Source organism: Monodelphis domestica, chromosome 7, assembly GCF_027887165.1.
Source record: "Monodelphis domestica isolate mMonDom1 chromosome 7, mMonDom1.pri, whole genome shotgun sequence".
Taxonomy (NCBI): Eukaryota; Metazoa; Chordata; class Mammalia; order Didelphimorphia; family Didelphidae; genus Monodelphis; species Monodelphis domestica.
In genome coordinates, this window is record NC_077233.1 from 261190448 (window position 1) to 261213524 (window position 23077).

General features: G+C 40.1%; 1 protein-coding gene across 1 annotated transcript in view; it reads left to right on the forward strand.

The window, feature by feature from the left end:
• Positions 1-4356: 4356 nt before the first annotated feature.
• SHB (SH2 domain containing adaptor protein B) overlaps positions 4357-23077 on the forward strand; it is a 347704-nt gene continuing 328983 nt past the window's right edge. Inside the window, exon 1 of the mRNA XM_001363850.4 lies at positions 4357-5142. Coding sequence (XP_001363887.2) covers positions 4372-5142 — 771 coding nt within the window. The 5' untranslated portion in view covers positions 4357-4371. The remainder of the gene's footprint in view (positions 5143-23077) is intronic.

Below are 23077 nucleotides of genomic sequence, written 5' to 3' on the forward strand. Positions count from 1 at the left end.
TAGCTGAACCCAACTTCTCCCCATAGTAAATAAATGTGTAGTAATACTCCATTTACTCTCCTACTCTGTTCTCCCCTTCTTTGGTTCATGGGGTAGATAAATGGAGCAGTGCATAGAGCTTGGGGTCTGGAATGAAAAAGTCCTACCTTTGGAGTTCAAATTCTACCTCAGACATTTATTAGCTATGTGGTCCTAAACTAGATTCTGTTTCCTCATCTATGTTGTTCAGTTGTTTCAGTGGTGTTCAACTCTTTGTGACCCTGTTTGGGTTTTATTGGCAAAGATATTGGAGTAGTTTGCCATTTTATTATCAAGCTCACTTTACAGAGGAGGAAACTGGGGCAAACAGGGGTAAGTAACTGGGGTCACTCAGCTAGTAAGTATCTGGATCCAAACTCAGGCCTTTCTGACTCCAGGCCTGGCATTCTATCCACTTTGCCCTCTACAGACCCCTTTCCATATCTGTAAAGATGGGATAATAATAGCATCTACCTCCCAGGTTTGATATGAGGATCAAATGAAATATTACAAGTTCTCTTTGCTCTGTTACACTTAAAAAAAATTGGGTGTAGTGATTATTTATAATGGACTCAAGTGTAAGCAGATTTGTTGGGATAGAGATAAGCTGGCATTTGTAAGCTAAGGGATATTCTCCCCTGAGAATGATGTATAAGATGCTTAGCACAGAGCCTAACACCTAGTAAACACCATATAAATGTTAGCTATTATTATCGTAAAGACTGTTGAGAGGTCAAGGATCAAGATTGAGAAAAGGCAATTAGATTTGGCAATTAAGAGAACATTGGTAATTTTGACATATAGGGCAAGGAGGAGGAATTGGAACACTTGGTACTACTCATTATCATGTTTAAAACTCTTCATCACTCAGTCACTGACTCTCATGCTTTCAAATTAAAAATATCCTGACCAGATGTTGGTAGTCTTCTTTCAACCTCTAGGTTGTTCTTTCTTCTGACTCACAATAGGGGGCACTATGCCAAAGTTGTTGTTTAGAAGGGATTTTTCTTGCCAAGATATAGTGGGGGAAGTCCAATTTGCTGAAAGAAAGGGGTAGATTCAAGATTTAGGGTAGTTACTCTGATTGGTACAAGGAGTCCCATTGGGCAGAAGTAGGTGTTTTGCCCTTAGATAGGGGCATCATATGGTCAGAATTCTTTTGTTGCCTCCAAAGGGAAGAGCCTAGTCCTATTATTTCCAAGATCTGGATCATTTGGCAATACCTTTGGCCATTGCTCAGGAATCAGTATAAATAAAGATCTTATTTTCCCTTTTCTCTAGGCTCTCATCCACTAGCCATGTGGTTTGCAGAACTTGCAGAACTTGTCAGGATCCCTATGTCCCAAAAATCCATTATAGAATGGATGTCTTTAAAAGTCTAGTTGTCTTTCAGGGAGGAAAAAAAAAAGCTAACCCAACTGACAAGGCAAGAATGTAGTTTATGTTACTCCTACCACAAGGTACTAAATGAATGCTTGTTGGGTTGGACTGGTCATTACCACAGAGCCTAAAGCTCAGAGACTAGAGGAGGTAGTGCCATTCTCATTTCTGTCCTCCTCAAGAAAGCTCACAGTAAGGAAGAGGAACAGGGTTGGGGTGTCCCATGAACTGAGCCAGCTAAGCTGGATAGATGTTGTACTGGACAGGACATATGTGTTCTGTACACTTGTCTATTTCTTGGCTTTTAGAGTGGTCATAATTGTCGGTTTTCTCTTTAGTTACACATTAAAATTTATTTGGGGGAAAATCAGTTCTGTATTGGCAAAAAAAAAAATAATAATCTATTGGTGTCAAGTGCAAAAGCATTTGAGTGATCCGAGTGCCCCCAGTGGACAGGTGTTGTAGTTTCAGCGATAATGCAATGGCTGGCTCTTTCCCTGAAACAACCTTCCAGTTTGGGGCTAGCTATATTAGGCTTGAAAACTCAGGCGAGGGGCTATGGTAAGGTTAGCTGTTATTGATTATCCTTAGGGCTTTCCCTAACCAGTTAAAAAAGGGGGGGGAGGGGCTTAAAGTGAATCTGGTTTCAGGTAGTCCAAATTTCAAATAGCTAGAAAGGAATCATGGTAAAACCTTGGACTGTTTTGTTCAAGGAAGGGTTCTACTGGAGAGGAAGGTGAGTGTTTTTTGGGAAGTGAGACCAATTTTTTGAAAGCATCTATAAAGCATGCACATTAGGAAATGGAGAGACTTGGGTTCTGTTCCCGAATCTGCTATCTAATCATCCTATGATATTATGCAAGTTACAAACTCTCTGGTCTTCTTTACATTGAATGAAAAAAAGGTTTTATTAGGAGACTTTCTGGTTTTAAAATTGCTATCTTAACCTCCTCCCTCATACTCTGCTCATATTTGTCAATCATCCCCATCTCAGAACCATTAAATCCAGGTGCCAGAATTCAGGACCGTTTCAAGAGCTAAGCATACCTTTTTTCCACGCTTGTGTGTCCTGCCCAGTTCCCTCTCCCCATCTGCAGGTGCTAATATGAAATATGATCACATTTTTCAAACAACAGTTTATTCTGTAAAATTTGCTATGAAGAATTGGACTTCAATTGAAAAGGTAAGTGAGAACCCTGCAGCTTCAGTCTTTCTTTGATTGGTGTTCGTTTCCTGTATGGCGCCTATCCCAACTTTATCCGTCATATGCAATGCTAATTAATTCATTAACGTAAAGACGCCTTTCCTTTAAAGATCTTTTGACTCTGAAAGATAACCCTCCTCTTAAAGGACTAGTGGGACTTATATACACGCAAAGACAACATTAAGCGGCATCCTGTCTGTGTTTACAGAACTATAAACCCGCGAATGTCCGGGTTTTAATCCACTCCCAACAAAGTGTTCTTTCCATGTCCAGCAGCAGGGTGCAAGATGCTGGAGGCAGGAGACGTAGTAACAGCTGGCTCGGGCGGGGGATGGGCGAGTTGCCCTCAGAGCAGGCTCTGCCTCCGGGATTTACAAGTTATAAATCTGGAGAGTTCATTCCTACAACAGGGCCTAGAAATTAGCGCCTACGTTCGTTTTCAGTTTTTGCTGTTGTTGCTGCTGCTATTGGGAATTCACGTTTCCAGGTGATTCTCATTCGCCTCACTCGATTTCCCAGCAGGTCCAGGAGTGCAAAAAGCTAGCACGAATTGCGAGTGTAGTGAGTGAGGGTGAGTACGCGAGACACAGGAAGCGAGAGTTAGAAGAATGTGTGTCAGGTAGGCGGAGCGACTGGGACGGCTTAATTTACACAGAGGGCGGGGTTTGGGGTCAGTGTCCCGTCCCGCAACCGTGCGTCGGAAGGTCAGGGAGGGAATGAGGTGGCACTTGAATCAAGGGGTGGGGCTTGGTCTATCTGGATGGGGCGTGGCCTAAAGGAAGGTGGGGAGGTGCGGGGAGGGAAGAGGAGGGCGTGTGGCCAACCTCTCCGCCTGTGGAGGCGGGGCTCGATCGGGAGGCGGGCTCTGGCTGCGGTAGTGTCACACACGCGGCGGTTCCGGAGGCGGCAGGAGGCGCCGCCGGGACGGGCATAGTCTGTTGCTTGCTCCCTTTCTCTCGCTGGTTCTCCAGGCTCCACGGAGGGGTAGGGAAAGGAGGAGGGGGTGGGGAGGCGGGGAGAGGAACGCACAACCCTCCTCGCTGTCAGTGGAGCTGTTGGGGGGAATCGTGAAGGATTTCTCCCCGACCCCTAGTCCGGAGCAGGAAAAAAGGGACGAGGGAGAAGTTCAAGCCGAAGCGGCAGGATTCAGGCACAGGCAGCTGCGGCAGTGACCGCGGAGAAGTCGTTTGGAGAAGGAAGAACGGGGCCTGACGCAGGACAGATACCCGGACGAGCGAAAACGGAGGTGGAGGGAGCGAGCGCCTGTCCAGGTGCCCCGGCTCCCTGCATCCCTCCCTCTGCGATAGTGCAGACACTTCAGGGGGGAAGCGGCTGCCTGGCCCCATTGCCTAGGGCTTCAGCCTAACCCGTGAACGGAGCCAGCAGGACCCACGGAGCCAGAGCCGAGAGGAAGGCGGTGTCGCTGCTGAGCGCCCAGCGAGCGGCTGCGGCAAGAACTTGAACTTGACGCTGATCCTTTTCTAAGGGGTCTAGGCTGGGTCTCGGGGACCCGCGCCGAGTTAGCTTGGAGCAGGCTCGGCTGCAGCTGCTTGCCTTTCTCTCCGCCTCACGCCGCTGACACCGCCTTTCCAAGGAACGGAGACCGGGGCTGAACTGCCTGCCTGTCTCGCGGGGAAGAGGGGTTCGTAGTGGCCGCCTACGTCCCCTGCAGCCTCCGGATGGCAGCGGCCAGTCCGGCCGGGGCTCCCCTGCTGCTGCTCCTCGGGCCGTAGGGGGGTCGGCTCCGGGGCAGTCCAGGCGGTGGCACCATGGCTAAGTGGCTAAACAAGTACTTCAGTTTAGGGAATAACAAAACTAAGAGCCCCCCGCAGCCTCCCCGGCCGGACTACCGCGAGCGCGGGCGCGGGGGCAGCAGCAGCAGTGGTAGCAGCCGGGGGGCGGCGGCGGCGGGGGCAGGTGGTGGCTGTGAGCGGCGGCAGCAGCAGCCCCCAGCCGCCTCCTGCTCGTCCTCGTCGTCCTCTTGCTTTTCAGCCTCATTCCGGGAGGACAGCGGCAGCACCAGCGACCTCATCCGCGCCTACCGGGCCCAGAAGGAACGCGATTTCGAGGACCCCTACAACGGCCCCGGCTCATCGCTGCGCAAGCTGAGGGCCATGTGTCGCCTGGACTATTGCGGGGGCCAGGACAGCAGCGGGGACAGGACCTTCTCCTCAGCCTCCTCGTCCGCAGGCTGCTGCTGCACCTCTGGTGGCGGAGGGGGAGCCGCCGCCTCCTCCTCATCTTCCTCCTCCCCGCACCTTTTCCGCAGCAATAGCGAGCGGCGGCCCGCCACACCGCCTGAGGTCAAATACATCTCCCCCAAGCACCGGCTCATCAAGATCGACAGCGGCTGCGGTGGTGGCGGTGGCGGTGGCGGTGGCGGTGGAGGAGACCCTGGGGGAGGCGGCAGTAAGAGTAGCAGCAGCAGCGGCAGCAGCAGCGTCCGAACCTGGAGCCCGTCCGCTTGCGGCAGCAGCAGCAAGAAAGTGCTCAACAGGTGCCCTGAAGAGAGTGGCGCCGCCGGAGGCAAGAAAGATAAGGTGAGAGACTCTTCCTCCTCGACCTACTCCCCAGCTAATACATCCTTCTCTTTGCTCACCTGCCCTCAGCCCCTCCCCTCTTTCGCCCCTTCTGCACAGTCCCTGCTGGAACTGTGTGGGTCCTTGATGCTTTCGAATTTGGGGAGGGGGTGTGGGTAACGAGCCTGACACATCAGAAGCTGTCTGGGGTAGGTGCTTCAGTGGGCAGAGATGTAGAGTGGGAAGCAGATCCCTGGTAAAACACCAGTCCTCTGAGGAAGAGTTCTTAACTTCTAGAATCTTTAAAGATTCAGACCAGGGGTTCATAACATGTGTGATGGATCCTTTTGGCAGTGTGGCTAAACTTCTAGACTTCTTCAGAATGTTTAAAAAAACAAAAACATAGGGTTACAAAAGAAACCAGTCATATTGAAATAATATTATATAATTCATATAATGTGTATGTCCATAATAACTATTTCAAAAATATATATTCAATAATTATATTTCATGTATATGAAATCAGTTTTACTGAAATAACATTTATATGTGTATCTATCTAAACGAATATAGTGGGAAGGAAGGGTTGCAGCCACTCACTAATGGTATGACCTTGTACAAATCATTTCACTTCAGAGCTTTGGCATACTCAGTAAAATGTGAGTTTTGGTCCAGATCAGGGGTTTTCTCCTGAATTTCATGAATTTATATTTACACACACACATACATATATGAAGCCAGTTATGTTGAAACAGTTATCTATACATAGTTATATATAAACTATATAAAATAACTTTCAATATAACTGGTGTATTTATGTATATATACATACTATAGCATATATGTGTGTGACACTTCAAAATTCTCTCAGTAGAGAGCCCCAATCTAGACTAAACCTCATTTTAGATTTTGCCAGGGCTCAGAAGTGAAATGATCTGTACAAGATCATACCACTAGTAAATGGTTGCAACCCTTCCTCCCCACTCTTTAATCTCTCTTCTTTTTTTTTTTTTAAACTATCCTCTGTAGGTTCACAAACCTAGGAGACAGGCAAGCATCCTGTTCTCCCACAACTACATAGATTATATGTATCCTGGTGTTTTATGGAAGATATATGACAGGTTTAAACAGTGCTGCTTATCTACTTAACACCCAGATTCCTGGGTTTGTTAACTTCAGTTTTACCCAGGGAAGAAAAGAATGGAGCCTTGCTCAGACTCATTGGGACAAAGACTATAAGAAAGAAATAACTGCAATTTCTAAGGAATTAAAAAATACGAACAACTTTTGCTTTTCTTCCCAAGCCCCTTAAGGTGGGAAAAGAGGAGCATTGTTAGCATTTGAGATACATTTTTTAATGTGGTAATGATTATTTTAGCTATTTAGAGAGGAAAGACCATTCTGAAAAATCTTTCTGTAAATTTTACTTTAAGGTTTGCCATTCTTTTGATATCTCTTGAGAAGGAGTGATGGGTGGACAAAGATAAAACTGACATAATCCATCTGTGGCTTAGGAGAGAAGCAACTTTTATGCTTGGGCCTTATTCCTTTCCTCCTCCTCCTCCCTTCCCTTCAAAGAAACCAGAAACAAAACATAAAACTTCTTCAACAAGAACACTGTGTTATTAGATTCATAGGTGAGAGAACTCTTAACAACCAGCAGTTCTGTTCTCTCTCTTCCTATCTCTGCTACTACCATCCTTTCACCTAAAAGCTGACTTTACCCTAATCAGGCTTCCAAAAGTGGTCTAAAGCAAAGTAGAATTTATCTTCAGTGAATGATCTAATTAGATTGGAAGAGATGAATTCAAGATATGTCTTCAATATAATATACCTTCAAAAGGAGAAAGAATGGGAAGAAGGCAGGGGAATAATCTATATATGGTATTTTGCTATACATGTTATGAAATATGATTGACATTCACACACATTCTCTAAACAGATAGGCTTCTGTCTTGAGATCATTCTCACCTACTTTCTAAGCCACTGAAATCACTGCATTGGTTCTTTTGCTGCCTTAAGAGACTGACTAAATTGTTAGAGAAGCTATAGTGAGAATCATTGATTCTAGCTCCCACCAGCTGCCTCATTAGTGCTAGTTGACTCCAGGTGCTGCCAGCTTAGGGGTGAAGGAAGCCCCCATCACTGATTCTACTACTCCTCATTCCCCTATGTTCTCAAGGTACTGCATTCTAAGTTGTATAATCAGGGAGCTTCTGTCCCCAGGAAGGCTGAAACAGTGCATCCACTAGGACTGAAGACTTTTAAGGAGATTCCCTTGGCCACCAAAGGTGGAGGAGGCAGAAGGATGTTACTATTACTTGACAGATACATGCCATAGAATTTCACTTATCCTTTGGGAGTCTTGGCCAATCAACCAGGCCCACCCCTGTAGAAGCAAATAAAGAGAAAGAGGAATTTAACTTTTATTTTAGCCTTGTCATATCATTTGATACAAAAATGAAAAATAGCACCCTTTTTCTTACCTATGAAGCTTTTTCTGTTGAATAATAAGAATTAAATCTATTAAATAAACCCATTGATAATGTAACATAACCCAGGACATCCTCATTTCATCTTATCTTTTTTTTTAAAGCCCTTACCTTTTGCCTTAAAATACTATGTATTGGTTCTAAGGTGGAAGAGCAGCAAGGGCTGGACAATGGCAGTTAAGTGACTTGCCCAGGGTCACATAGCTAGGAAAAGTCAGAGATCAGATTTGAAACTAGGACTTCCCATCTCTAGGCCTGGCTCTCAATCCACTCAGCAACCCAGATGCCCCCTATACATTACTGCCTCTGGAACTATGATATTAGATGGGAACTATGTTGGTGAGATTGTGGGAACAGTAATGCATGGCCTGAGTTGTAAATTGGTATAATCATTCAGAAAAGCAATTTGTAATTTTGCTTTAAAAAGTAATTAAAATGTCCATGCCCTTTAACTCAGAGATCTCCCTGCTAGGCACTTACACCCTCAAGGATGTCAACAAGAGAGAAAGGTCTTAAGGTAGTTCAAAAATATTAATAGGAATGTTTTGTTTTCATTTTTAGGATATTAAAGAACAGGAAACCAAGTAGATAGCCATTTACTAGGGAGTGGCTGAGCAAATTGTGGTATCTAAACATAATGTAAAATTATTAGCTTGCTTTGAGAAAAGCCAAATGTGAAGAATTCATAGAGACATGAAGACACATGAACTGATGCAAAGTGAAGTAATCCAGGAAAACAATATTTTAAAAGACTACAACAATGGAAAGAACAATAAAATGAAAAGGAGCTCAGTGAGAGTATAATGGAAAGAATCCTGGCCCAGGAGTCAGGAGTTGTTCCATGTCTGACTCTTCATGACTCCTTTTGGGATTTTCTTTGCAAAGGTCATAAGTAGTTTGCCATTTCCTTCTCCAGCTCATTTTATAGATGAAAAAACTGAGGCAAACAGGGTTTAGCAGCTTGCCCAAGATCACACGATTACTAAGTGGCTGGGGTCACATTTGAAATCAGGTCTTCCTGACTCCAGATCTGGCACTTATTCACTGTGCCACCTAACTGCTAGTCTGTCCGCCACTTACTACCTGTGAGACCTTGAGCAAGATACTTAGCTTCATCCATAAAAGGAGGAGGTTGGACTAGATGACCAACTTCCATGGTCCCTTCCAGCTCTAAATCTATTATTTCATGGAACAGACTGCTATAGAAATTATAATGACTCAGCTTGGACAAAGAGAAGAATTTGAAAACTACACTTTTTTCCTAGCTGTGTGACTATGTGCAAGTCACTTAATCTCATTTGCCTAACCCTTGCCTTTCTATCTTAAGAGTTGTCACTAAGATAAAAAGTAAGAGTTTAACTAAAAATAAAAATATACCTCCCGCCTTAAACTGTAGAAGTGGGGGGTCTATGGTTGTGGAATATATATGTATGATTTTGATGAACTGTACTTTTTTCTTTATCTTTGTTATGAAGAATAATTTGTTATTAGAAGAGAGGGAGATGTGGGTGTATGTTTGAAAACTGAAAACCAAAGGAATCAATTGCAGGGTTTAAAATGCAATGTGAAGACCAAAGGAAGAACAGTATTTTTTATTTTTAGTGAGAGAATGTCAGAACTCACTTTTAAAGTTGAGAACAGGGAATGTAAAACTTTATCCAATAACTATGTTTGATAAATTATGTTTATATTTGACCATTTAAGTAGAAAAGGAGAGAGGAGAGAAGGAACGGATATACCTTAGCAAAAGAGAGGGATCTCAAGGAGAGAGAAACAGGTTAACATGTTTGGCTCAGCCTTGGATTCCTACCCCCAGGCCTGTATCCTGGTGACTTCCCCATTACTTTCCTATAGTTGTCAGTCTTCTCCATCTCTCAGTCTTTCTGTGTCTGCCAAACTCTTTCTCTCTGGTCTCTGACACTGTCTCTGACCCTCTTTATCCTCACAACTTCTAAATGATAAGTTGTTTAGTCATGTCCAACTCTTCATGACTCCATTTGGGGTTTTCTTGGCAAAAATACTGGAGTGATTTGCCATTTCCTTCTCTAGCTCATTTTACACATGATAAAACTGGGGCAAACAGGGTTAAGTAACTTGCCCACTATTAGTGTCTGAGGTCATATTTGAACTCTGGTCTTTTTGATTCCCCATGTACCAGCGAGAGTGATAAGTGCTAAGATATTATTCCCATTTTGCAGATAAGAAGCTGAGACTCAGGTTTAATTATACGTATTTTTGCTAGTGCTAAAACCTATGCATTTTTGTTTATAAAATCATCTTTGAGCCAAAAATCTGATTTCTTGAATTTTAGAGCTAGAAGGGATTGTGAAAATCTAGTGAGAAAAGTAAGATGGGGGAAAATTACTTTTGTTGCTCAGAATCATTCCTTGATTTCTGATTCCTAGTTCCTTTCCCATACAATGCTGCTTTTCTGTTTTGTTGCACATAGTTAGAATTTGTGTTAGTCAAAAAACATTTGTTATTGGCCTCCTTCATTTAACATCTTCCCCTTTTGTAAGGTTTTATCTTAAATGCTCTCCCTCTTTGTCTTACATGGTCTTTCTTCCTTGTATACCTTGTCCATTGAATTTCTGGTATCTACCTTTGGCACAATATATGCAACCTTTTCCCTCCATCAGCTCTGTTCTCTCTGGTTGTGGGATAGACTGCTCACTGTGCTGATTTCTACTACTCAGACTAAAACAGAAGGGAAGAGTTACAAAGTTTGAGTGAAGAAGCTTTGACCAAGGCTGCAAAGAAAGGGAAATAGCTAGTGTTTGGTCATTGTGAGAAATGAAGCAAAGGTTTACTCTAGAAGCATGAAGAGGGAGTTCACCCATAACCCCAGGCAGTGACAGGTGAAAGACATTCAGGGGATCCTGAGCCATAGAATGACTGGGCTCCAGGGGTGAAATGGCACAATTTAGCCATGTCGTTTTGAAATCTTGACAAAGAAATGCTTAATATAGAATCTAATATTGTGTAACAGTTGGAAAAATAGCTTTTTAAAATGCTGATTTCAAAAAATGTATGCAGTTCTATAATAATATTCTGTATTCTAAAACCTGTACCATCCAGTTCTATTTTTGCTGAAGTCTTACATTTTCTTTATCCTAATTAACTAAATGTTAGTTTCTACAACAGCTAAGTAAACCGAGATGTATGGTTTCATCATTTTAATGAAGGTTTCGAGTCATAGAGGACCAGGTTTCAAATTCAAACTTTATACATTTATGTCCTATGTGACTAAGCAAATTACTTCACCTCGGGCCCTCAGTTTCCACAAATATTACACTTGATCTTAGCCAAAAGACCAAGAAGCAATTCAGTTTCCACAAATATAAAATGAAAGAATTGGAACAAGCAACTTTTGAAGGCCCCCTTCCATTTCCAGATCTACCATACTGTAAACTCTGAATGTACAGTGCCCAAACTATTTTCTTATTCATCCAACAAACATGAACTACTATAGGAAGCATGCTAGGTGCATATGGGGGGGGGGCATGCATACATATATATACATATATGTATATATATATATATATATATATATATATATAAACTAAGTATGGTTTCTCTTCTCCTAAAGCTTAAGGTATTTTTAATTGTACCTCCATCATTGAATTAAATAATAACACATACCCTGTACTTAAGTAACAAATAATAGTTTGGCTTTCCCTTTTGGTCTAGACCTATAATTTCATCTACACATTAGAATTCCAGCCTAGAAACTCTCCTCCACTACTAAAGATTTGCAAATCATCTATAACTTATAGTCTTAAAAAAGTTGCCTGGGGGTGCTCAGAGATTGTGACTTACCCAAGGTCACATGGTTAGTATCTATCCAAATCTTGAACCTAGGTTTTCCAATTCTAGGGTTGGCTCTCTATTCACTCGGCTATGTTGCCTTTTGATAAAAAAAAAAAAATCCCTTAGAATAAAATTAGACTAAAGCCAGCTGTTAGGCTTTAACTAAAAGATTGCACTGTCAGAGACATTTCTATATACCTCCATTAATAATTCTTAAAAGTGACGTGATTAAAATGAAGAAACAGACTTGGTAGTTCTGAGCTTTGGGGCTGATCATTTGTATTCCAGGCTCTGAAATTATTTCTGCATATGGTTTCATAGCCTGCAATATGAATTACAGGTATCCCTGGATTTACAGAGCAGATATATATTTGAAAAGTTATCCATAATCGTAATTCAGTATACCAAATCCCATTTTCTTATTGATTCCTATAAAGAAGAAAATGGCCACATTGAGAAGAAATTAAATTTATTCCTGAATTCAGTAACCTAGTGATGATAGATTTAGAGTTGAATGGGGGATATTAGAGGCCATCTTCTCCAACTCCCTCATTTTACATATGAGGAAACTGACATTCAGAGTGGTTAATTTTGTCTAGAGTCTTACATGCAGTAAGTAGCTAGGCTACATTTTTAACTCAGGTTCTTAATAATTGGGAAGTTGTGGCTTAATTTATATTTTCACATTTAAATCTCAAAACTATCCCATAAAGTTGATATTATTTCCACTTTACAGATAAGGCTAAGAGAGCTTAAGTGACTTGTCCATAGTAATATAACTAATATCAGAAGTAGTATTTGAACCCATTTTTCCAATTCCAAGTCCAGTACTCTTATTTGCTGAGGTTCAAAGTATTTAAGAATGAAAGAATAAGACTGTAATATTCATTGATGGATGAGAAAGGAAAGGGCAGCAAGGTGGCACAGTAGATATGAGTTCTGGGCTTGGAATTAAGAGACCCAAATTCAAATGCTGCCTTAGACACTAGCTATATGGCCCTAGTCAAGTCATATAACCTATTTGCCTGTTTCCTCATCCATAAAATAGCTAGGGAAGGAAATGGCAAACCACTCCAGGAAAAAACTAAAATCACACCACAAAAAGTCAAACACAACTAAAATTACTGAACAACAGCAACATGAGAGGAATATATGGGATAAGTTGCTTACTATCATCTTTTGAATTCCTTTATCTGAGAAGTATTGTAGTATTTAGTGGAAAGAGCAATGAATTCAAAATCAGAAGATCTGAGTTTGAATCTCTTCTTTGCTCTTTGCCACCTGTGTGACTTTGGGAAAGTGACCACACTTTTTTGGGCCTCTTATCCATGTAAAAATGAGGAATTTATAATATTCCTTCTCTCTCTGAATCCTATGATCCTTTTGGTCTCCTTCTCTGTCCTATTTCAGCTTTATATATGGTTCATCCTTTCTGAACAAAGAGAGACATCTACAATTTAATTTTTCACTTTTGAACCCATGAATGGAGGAAACACAGCTCCATTCCAAAACTTACATGGACTTTGTGGCATTTGGGTTGTCTTTTAAGGGTAAGATAGGATGGGAGAGAAGTATAAGGAAAGACTTGTAGATGGAGGATGTCAAGTTTGGTAGAAATATTGAGTATATGGAGGGGGGGGAGTAGTAAGAGATAAGGCTGGTTACATGTGATTTGTAAAATAAAATATCTTTGAAAAAAGAGAATGTTGATAAAAGTAATGTATCACTAGTCTGGGGAGGATGGTGAATACCAGACTAAGGAAATTAAGCTTCCCTTGAAAAACCATTGAAAGATTTTGAAAAAAGAAAAAAAGACTACAATTACCCTGATGACTATGTGATCGGTGAATTGGGAGGAGAAAGGGGAGGCTGGGTGACCTGTAATATTTAAAGTTGGTGGCCCCTAAAGTAAGGGCCGTGGAATAATGCCTAAGGAGCTGTGGCTTGACCCCCAAGAAGAACTGTGCTCATCCAGCTAGATGCAGAATGTAGAAAGATAAATTGTGTCCCACATACCCCTATCCAAAGCCAGATCATGGGCTTATCTCCTACACAACTACATTATCCTCTTTATTACTCCCTCACTTTGCTTACTTTTGTGGGCTCCTTAGGGAAGTGATTATGTCAGATGACCCAAGCATCCACAGCAGTTACCTATGCAAGCAAAATTCTCCATATATACTTGCAGCATATTCTCATTCCTTGGATTGCTTTCTGGGTGTCCACACCACAAGTGTTATCAAGGCAGTGGTGAGTGCCTCCATCCACCTACTTTCTATTGCTTCAGTGAGTAGCCAAAGATGGACAAACAAGGATGGATCTTGATTACATTACTTTTTTTCTCCCAAACCCATCCCTTTTCCAAACTTCCCTAATTCATTTGAAGTCACCATCATCCTTCCAGTTTAGAAACCACTGGAGTAGGTGGGTAGTAATGAGGGTCAGACGTACAAGGCTAGTGGCAGTAGAAAAAATAAATCAATGGATGTGAAAGATGTGGAGACAGAATGAACAGGATTTGGTAATAGATTGGATGTGAGAGATAAGGTAGGGAGGAATCCAAATCATCTCCAAGGTTTTTGAAATGAGAGAGGCTTGAGTGAATTTTAGTGTCACCTAAAGGACCAGTAATTTCAGGGGAAGTATATTTGGGAGAAAAGATAACAAGCCTGTTTTGGATATGTTTAGTTTGACGTATCAGTGAGATTTTCAAGTTAGAATGTGCTATAAACCAGCCGTGTCAAACACAAGAACCCAGGCACATGTAGCCTACAATACTCCCAAGATGGGAGTTTAAAATGAAATTGGGAAATATTTAGCAGAACAAATAAAATATAATAAAACATAGACAATGTTAGTATGTGGTTTTCTAAGCCAGTAATGCAGCCCATAGGGATCCTTATGTACAATTTAATGGTTCCCCTTTCTATTGGAGTTTGACACCACTGCTGTAAGCAATTGGAGGTACAGGTCTGGAGCTTGGAAAATAATTTGACTCTGGCGATAAATGATTTGGGAATTGCCTTTGAACTGTGGTCCTTGAAGCTGTGGGAGCAAATGCATTTGCCAAGAGGATTTTGAGAGGAAAGAGCCAGAGCTTTGGGCAATACTCACCTTAAGAGGCTAGATCAAGGATAAGGGACCTGTGCAGGAGAGAGAGAGAAGAAGCAATTAGGTATTGGAGGGGGAAAAAAACTCACCAAAAAACAAGACTGTTATTTTTCTGAAGCTAAGGGAGCTGAGAATATGCAAAAGAAGGGAATGACCAAAACTATGCCTAGGATAGAGGCATCAAAGTGAATGAAGGTCTATAAAAGGTCATTTGATTTGATAATGAGGTAGTCATCTGTGAGTGATCTTGGAGAGAACTGTTTCAATTGAGCCCTGAGGGGGAAAACCCAGTATACCTGAGGTGGAGGAAAGAGTGGGTGGTAAATCAGTGACTGTCAACTGTAGACAACTTTTCTAGAAGTTTGACTGAAGGAGAGGAGAGTTGTGGAAATTTAGATAAGGTCAAAAAGTTGAGAGAAAGCCTTTTTCCTCCCTCCCCCCTCCTTTTCCTCCTTCCTTCCTTCCTTCCTTCCTTCCTTCCTTCCTTCCTTCCTTCCTTCCTTCCTTCCTTCCTTCCTTCCAGGAAGAGGGAAAATTGATCCAGTTGTAGGTTAACAAGAAGGACACAGTGGAGAGGAAGAAAGTGGAGATGAGATGGTCCAACTAGGTTGGAGGGCTGGAATCAAGAGCAAATGGCATATGTAGTGGGATTATTCTAACAGAGAGGGTAGAGATACCTCTTCTTCTGAGACCAAAAAGAAGCAGCTGAGAATAGAGATGTGATGCAGATAAATTTTGATGATCTGAGTTGAGTAAGTTCCTTTTGAATGGCCTCACTCAGTCTTATAAAACTTTCTTAAAAGGAGAATTTAATGCATCATGTAAGTTTTATAAAGAAATTGCTGTATGCACAGAGGTATTTCCATATTAATAAGATGTATATCTTGCAATAAAATGTATAGCTTAGCAAGTTAGTGTATTTATAAATCTTATGTGTGAAATGGTAGGTTTACTGTTTTAAGAATTGAAAATAGGCAGCTCAGAGTACCTCATCACGTGCTTTCTTACAAATAGATCAGATAATATCTTCCTGATTTTGACAACCTCAAAGTGATTGATTACCACTTGATTTAACACTGAGACTTAACCTCTTCCCCAAATATTTCCTTACCCATAAAAATGGTTTTAAAAAAGGAAATCTGAAACAGGTGTGGCTTTCTCTGGCCATTCAGTGAAAACTTGCCGAATTTACAGGTGGTCAGAGACCTTGACAAGCAAGTTCAACATGGAGCAAATTTTTATAGCTTGAGTTATAAACCTATTATAAAGTGATAATAACAAATGAAGAGAGTAGCTTTGTAATACTTACCTTTAAAAATAAATCATAGGATCATAGCTTTGAAGTTATGGGGCTACTTTGCATGCCTAGAAGATTGAAGACTTCCAGACAGCATGGTATCTCCCTTTGATATTTGAAGGTGGACTTAAATTTTAGAACTGTAGAAAACTGGTGTTTAAATGGGCCCGAAGAGACCAGCTAATGCAACTCCTTTGTTTTAGGTGAGAATGTTAAAGATGAAGCAACTTGCTTAAGATCATATAGCTCACAATTGGAAGAGTTGAGTTTTAGAACCTACATATCTTGACACCCAGTTGAATACTTTTTCCATTACACCACTCTTTGGTCCTATCAAAGAGGGATTAGATTTGTTCTCTATAGGTTCAGAGAGAGAACAGTGCTCAGTTGGTAAGAAATTATAGAGAAGCAGGATTTGATGTAACATAAGGAAGAACTTCCAAATAATTAGAACTTTCAAATAATAGGATGGACCACCTTTTCACATAGTAAATTCTTTGTCACTGGAAGTAGGCAAGCATAGGCTTAATCAGGCATTGGACTAGAAATTATTTAGAATCTCTCTCAAGATCCAATGACTAGAATTATGTCTTAATTATACCCAGCCTTAACCAACTTGTTCCTTTGGCTTTTTTAGGTTTAATTGTGTTTATAAGGGGATTACTTTTGGAAGGAAAGTTGCACATTTATCATTTTTTATCACTATGATGGCCTCCGGGATTGCTGATAGAAAAAATATTGTTAAAGATTTAATTACTAAATATTAATTTATCACTATTTTTGCTTTGGTGCAAGTGTTTTTTGTGCCCCATTTGCTATAGGTGCTTTTATTAATATTAAATTTTATTATTGCCTATTCAGTAACATTTGACATCTTTACTTTGTATTAAACTATCGACTTTTTAGAAATAGAGTATAACTTAGGTCTTTTGATCTTTGATAGAACTGCCACTTGTATTTTAGGCCACTAGTTTTAGCTGATCTTAGATGAACTTGGCTTACTTAGTAAGTAGGAAGGTAGCTTGATTAGTTTCCATTTTTTCCATGTTTTAATTTTTTAATTATTTTCTGATTCTTTAGTCTTGATGCTGTTAACTGTAGATGGAAGACTTAGTTACTACAATGGAATTTTCCTTCTCTTCCTGTTTGGTATTTTCCAGTAATATTTCTATTAATGTTTCACTTTCAATAGGAGTTAACTTCCTGAGTTTTTTTAGCTTTCTCAAATGTTGGACAAAGAAGAATTAGCTTTTCCTCTAAGTCATTCAGTTTCCCTACCAATTTAATAACAAATATTCTTTCTGGATTTCTCATTAGACTGTTAGAGGAAGGATCTGAGAGGTGGGTCCAGAAGACTTAGATAGGAAAAGTGAGCACTTTTTGTGGATGACTCATTTTTTTTTCCATCATGTAATTTAATATTAGGGAATGTAGTGAGGAGAAGTGGCTGGAGAATTTTTGTGATTATCTTCAATAATTCCAGGATTATATATTTACCAGGAAATTTTGGGCCCAGTCACTGATTCCTTTTAATGATAACAGTTGCCATTTCTTCAATGTATGGACCTCAGTATTTTTTTCTCCCTAACAAAGAATTTTGCCAGGTACAATGATTGTTAACTTCACTTTATTATTTACCATTTTTTCAATTAACAAAAGTTTATTTTCTCTCCCTCCCACTCCTATAAAAAAGAAAATCCTTATAAGAAATATTTATAGTCAAACAAAACAACTTCCTGTATTGGATATCCAAAAATATATGCCTCTCTACAACTTAAGTCTGTCATTTCTGTGTCATGAGATAGGGAACATGCTTTGTTATTGGTCCTCTTTTTTCATTGCATTGATATGACTTGAGTATTTCAAAGCTTTTTGTCATTCTGATGTTCTTTTAATTGTACAAATTGTTCTCCTGGTTCTTCTCATTTCACTCTCCATGTGTAATGGGGCCTTTGGAGCATGCCCAGTTCACCTAACATGGTGACACTTTCAAAGGGGTTTGCCTGGCCATGCCAGGATCTTCTAAGATGGCGGCAGTTCTCTATTTCTCTACTCTCTGGAAACAGTAGGAAAACCCAAAGGAAAGACTTTGAGCAAGAAAAAGGCACTGTCTTACAGTTTTGACTGTTTTAAAGACACAGTCTATTCCCACTTAGCCAGTCAAAGGAGGCTAACACTCACCTAGGTGGTTGGAGCGGCTCCATCTTAGGAAATCTGGGCATGTCCAAATAAGCCCCCTTAGGGATGGTTCCCTGTTAGGCAACCAAGTATGATACTCCAATGACTTTATTACACATAGATTTTTTTTTAAATCCTTACCTTCTGTCTTAAAACCAATACTTAGTATCTCTTCTAAGACAGAAGAGTGATAAGGGCTACATGGTTGGGGTTAAGTGACTTACTCAGGGCCACATAGTAAATAAGTGGCTGTTTGAATTCAGATTTGTGTTCTCTGACACCAAATCCTGTAAAAGTCACATTCATAATCCTTTTTTTTAATTGACAACCTTAGGTAGAATGTGTTTCTTATTCCTTAAACTAAGATCTGCTAGTTTGTCTGTATTAAAGAATGGGCCAGCAGCAGAATGAAATGGATGAAGATCACTGCCCTGACTAGAGGGGTTCAATTTCCAGTGGGAAAACTGAGAATGTAGAGAAGTTCAATCAGTCATCAAACATTACTGTAGTAAGCATTTAAGGCCTCCTGCAAGAGTTATGAATACAAGTGGGAAGGCACAGAATATCTGGGAGGAAGAACTGACAAGTTATAGGGCTTCAAGAGGTAAGACAGAGGCCAAGGAATTATCCTGGAGGAATCACAGGAGATGATATGAGGTCCTGAAGACTTAGATGGCAGGAGTGAAGAATCCTGGAATAAGAGAGGGAATAGGGTACAAAATACCGAAGCATCACAATCATGAAAGGCAAGAACTCCTTACTTGGTTAGTTCCAAGACCAAAACTGAAGTCAATGTGTAAAAAGTACTTGACATAAGGAATATGAGAATAAAGAACAGGCAAGTCCCAACACAAACTTACAGGTTACTCTTTCCTTCTTCTTCTCAAGTTAAAATCTAGATCATCCTCAAAATCATTTTGGTGTACATTTTGATCATTTTTACTTTTCTATGGCTTTTGGTCTTAAAATTTGCATATGAATTATATTTAAGTGACTAAAAATATTCTCTTGAACACACTTAAAGAAACAAGTATTTGTAGAGTTTGATTCAACAAATAAAATAAGTTTGATTGCAACTTTTTGTTCCCCAACCCAAGTATAAATATACTATAAATACTTATAAATGAGTATAAATATTCAGGATTACAATTATGAACTAAGAAATGATAAACTGAATCCATCTCTAAGTATATCCCCCAATACTACTAGCCCAACAGAAATCTCTCATTGTTTTCTTACTTATTTTTCTTATTCCCAAGAGGGAAATTTTATTGTTTCTTCAGTAATTTTTTTGCTTAAATTTTTATTGATATCTTTGTTTCTGAATATATTCCTTCCCCTTTCCACATGCAGTGAGTTACCCTATTCCAGCAACAATTAGATAAAAGAAAGACATTTCACAAAACTAACATGTCAACTGAGTATAGATCCCCTTCCACTTCTTCCAGGAAGGGATGGAGAAGCATTTCTCCAACTCTTCTCCAGGTCCAAGTTTCCAGGTTTCTTAGTCATTATCATTGCATAGCATTCAACTTTGGGCAATTTCTGAGTTTGTTCTTTTAGTTTACATTGTTGTAGTCTTTGTGTATGTTATTTTCATTCTGGTTCTTCCTCTTTGCACCAGTGTGTGTGTGTGTGTGTGTGTGTGTGTGTGTGTGTGTGTGTGTGTGTGTGTAATCCTTACCATGCTCTGCAGAATTCTTCAGAGAGTGAGGCTGACAACTTTGTGCAATTCTGCCTCACTTAAATCCAGTTCATGTACAAGTCAAGATATCACTATGTGATATCATTGGCCCTCTTTGAAAAATGAATGATGACCATTTGTTATCTTTTAACACTGAAGTAATAATATTCCATTATCTTCTTCATATAGTACTATTTTTCTTAGGCATTTTCCAATTAATGGATGCTTTTTATTTTTACATAATTAATTTCTTAATACATTTTTCCCTCTCCCAACCTTTGAATTTTCTCTTGTAACAGAGACACCTAAAGCAAAAACACCATCATGACCATCTGTCAAATGTATGGGATGTTTTGCCCTCCATAGTCCCTCTGCTAAAAGGAGGGAGGTATATTATATTATTTAGATGCATTTTTAACAATTACAATAATATTTGAAGTATAGTGATGTCTATGATTTGATTCAAGAATATGCTGATCTCTCTGCTTAAACAAATATTTTTTGTACTTAGAATGAGGGTTTTGAATTCTGTGAATTAAAATCTCCCTTTGTTGAGATGGTCTCTTCAGCTAGAAGTTCTTTGTTGTTACTTTCTAGGAATCAGTTTTCCTGTGCAGTTGTAGTGAATTCCCAGAATATCACAGACACCCATTACCTATAACATATTAAGAAAGAAACATTTTTGAAAGCTAAATGGGTGATTTGGGAGGTGGGGAATTATGGCCTCCATTGATGAGAATCATTAAGAATCTATTATAATCTGCAATTGTTAATTGGATATGGAGTGCTTTGATTAGGGGAAGGGACAGTTCTGTTACCATTTTTAATTTAAATATTAAATATATTGTTGTGACCAATCTCTCGATTTCCTCCTCTGTAAAATAGGAACAATAATAGTTGAACTAACAACCTCATGGGTTGTATGGGCGAAGTGCTTCAAAAATCTGCTATTGTTTGTGCTTTAGAGATTATAAATTATTGTTATTGCCTTTTGAAATGAATACTTTGAATCTATAGCTATCCAGGCGTCCCTTACACATTCATTTTTCTAGTACCCCATTAACATAGGTAACAAGTACATTATCTTGCAATATATGAGAAAACTAAAGTAGAAAGAGATGTGCTCAAGGCCAGACACTTGTCACCTCAGTGTGATGAGTTGTGGCCCATCTGGGGTGGTCTGATGTCTTCTTTTCTGACAAAGGTTGCCTCTGGCTCTTCTGCAGCAGAATTGGCTGGACTGCCTTTGTGCTGGCAGTGGTTTCCCATAATGATCTGTCACTAGTATTTTGCTTCTTTGGGGTCCCTTTCAAGGCTCAAAACTAATGACTTTATTTGAAGAAGGAACTTCTTTGGTTTAAATGGCCTAATGTCAGGTGACTTGCATTTTAAACATTTTTTCTCCCAGAAGTCTACAAAAATGATACAATTTGGTTCTTCCTTTCTTCCTAATCTTGAAGGTGAGTTCTGACTTCCTCAAAAAAGGGGGAAATGTTTCTTCTTCTGTGTGCTAGTTAGTAGCAACTGCCAAAAGTTATCATTTGCTTCTCCCACACCTTCCTGCCTAGCTCAGAAAAATTACAAGATAGACAATGCTAGGGAGCACATAGAATAATCCAGCCTCTGGGCTCAGAAAGGGGTTCAAATAGAGGGGATGTTAGTGGGGCAATGTAGGTGGGACTCATACAAAATACATAACATTAACATTTTTGGAATGTTGGAGAAATTTTGAATTAATCTTCTCAGATGCTTGGCCTGTCTTAAACATGCCATTGGAATGTGGTTTGGAAAGGCTTTGAGTATGGTCCCAGAATAGACTCAATGTCTTCCTACCTGTGTAAGTAATATAAAGTAGTCCATTATAAACTTGTGTCAAAGCATGGTGAAATGCAGAGATATCAGGCACACACACAGCCCATGGGCCACGTGTGGTCCACAATATTCCCAAGTATGGCTAGAACCAGAATAAAATGTAATTGGGAAATATTTAACAAAATAAACAAAAATACGATAAAATATACTATTTCATTTTAAAACATGGCCCCCAGAGATCCTTACATATGATTTTAGTGGCCCCCATTTCTCTTTGAGCTTGACACTCCTGCTATTGTGGATAAAATTCTGAACTTGGAGCCAGGAAGACCTATTTGGAATCCTGTCTTGGGCCCTTAACTAGTTCTGTGATGATAGTTAAATCTTAATGTTTTTCAAACTCAGTTTCCTCATGAGGTAAATTGGAATAATAATCCCTTAACTCAGAGGGTTGGTGAGGGGCTCAAATGAGATAATGTGCTTTTAAACCTTCCTTAAGGCATCATATAAACGTCAGCTTTCTCCTTAGCAGAGAGCCCATCTGCCTGACTACCTTAAAATACAAATCCCTTTAAAACATTTTATTTTTTTTTTTGCTGAACTTAACAAACACCAAATAAAATAGGCACCATCATATTCTTAGCAGAATGGAAAGAGTCCTGTTCATGAAACTTTTGATCTCTCTGCTGTGCAGTTTGATTTTCTTCACCTGTAGCTTTTCCAAGCTTTGTTATTTGTGCTTTCTTCTGCCCTTTCTTCTGATTCTACAAATGAACATCGTGCTAGTTTGTGAGTACAACAGTGCTGTGAGCCAGAGCTAGGTGGTGCAGTGGGTAGAGCACTGGATCTGGAGTCAGAGACCCATCTTTGTGAGTTCAAATCTGACCTCAGACACTAATTAGCAGTGTGACCCTGGGCAATTCACTTGGTCCATGCCTCAGTTTCCTCACCCATTCTTCAGTTTCATCATCATTGTAAAATGTGGGTAGTGATAATATCTATCTCCCAAGGTTGTTGTGATGACTAAATATAGTAGGGCCTGTGTATGTCTCAAGACCTACCACAGTTGGCTGAAACTGTAGATATAAGCAAATACCTGTTGACTCCATATATGTGTACTCTCTTCCCCTTTCATTGTAGCACTCCCCCCTCAAAAAAAAAAAAAACCTTGTGAAAGTGAAAGCAGAAGAGACCTTGGACTTTCTGTTCCACATGGGTAACCATCAGTGCTTTGTGGTTGACCAAAACCTCAGAAATCAAAATCTCAGATAAGGGGGCCTACTGTAATTGAAAAGCTCTTTGCAAAAACTTAAAGCTTTGTATAAATGCCAGTTGTTATTAAAAGGGCTGGACCAGGGATGGAACTAGACAGGAAGGTGATGTTCTATACGGGCAGGATGAGAGCTATTATAAAAAAGGGTTTTCAGGTTGTTTTAAATATAGAGCCTAGGGCCAGGTTTGATGCTAGGGATTCCATACAAGCAGGAGAGAAGAAAGTAATTTCCAAAAAGTCTACCAGAATTTAAGTGGGCCAGGTTTCTCATTCAGAGGAGATATTGTGGGGACCAAGTA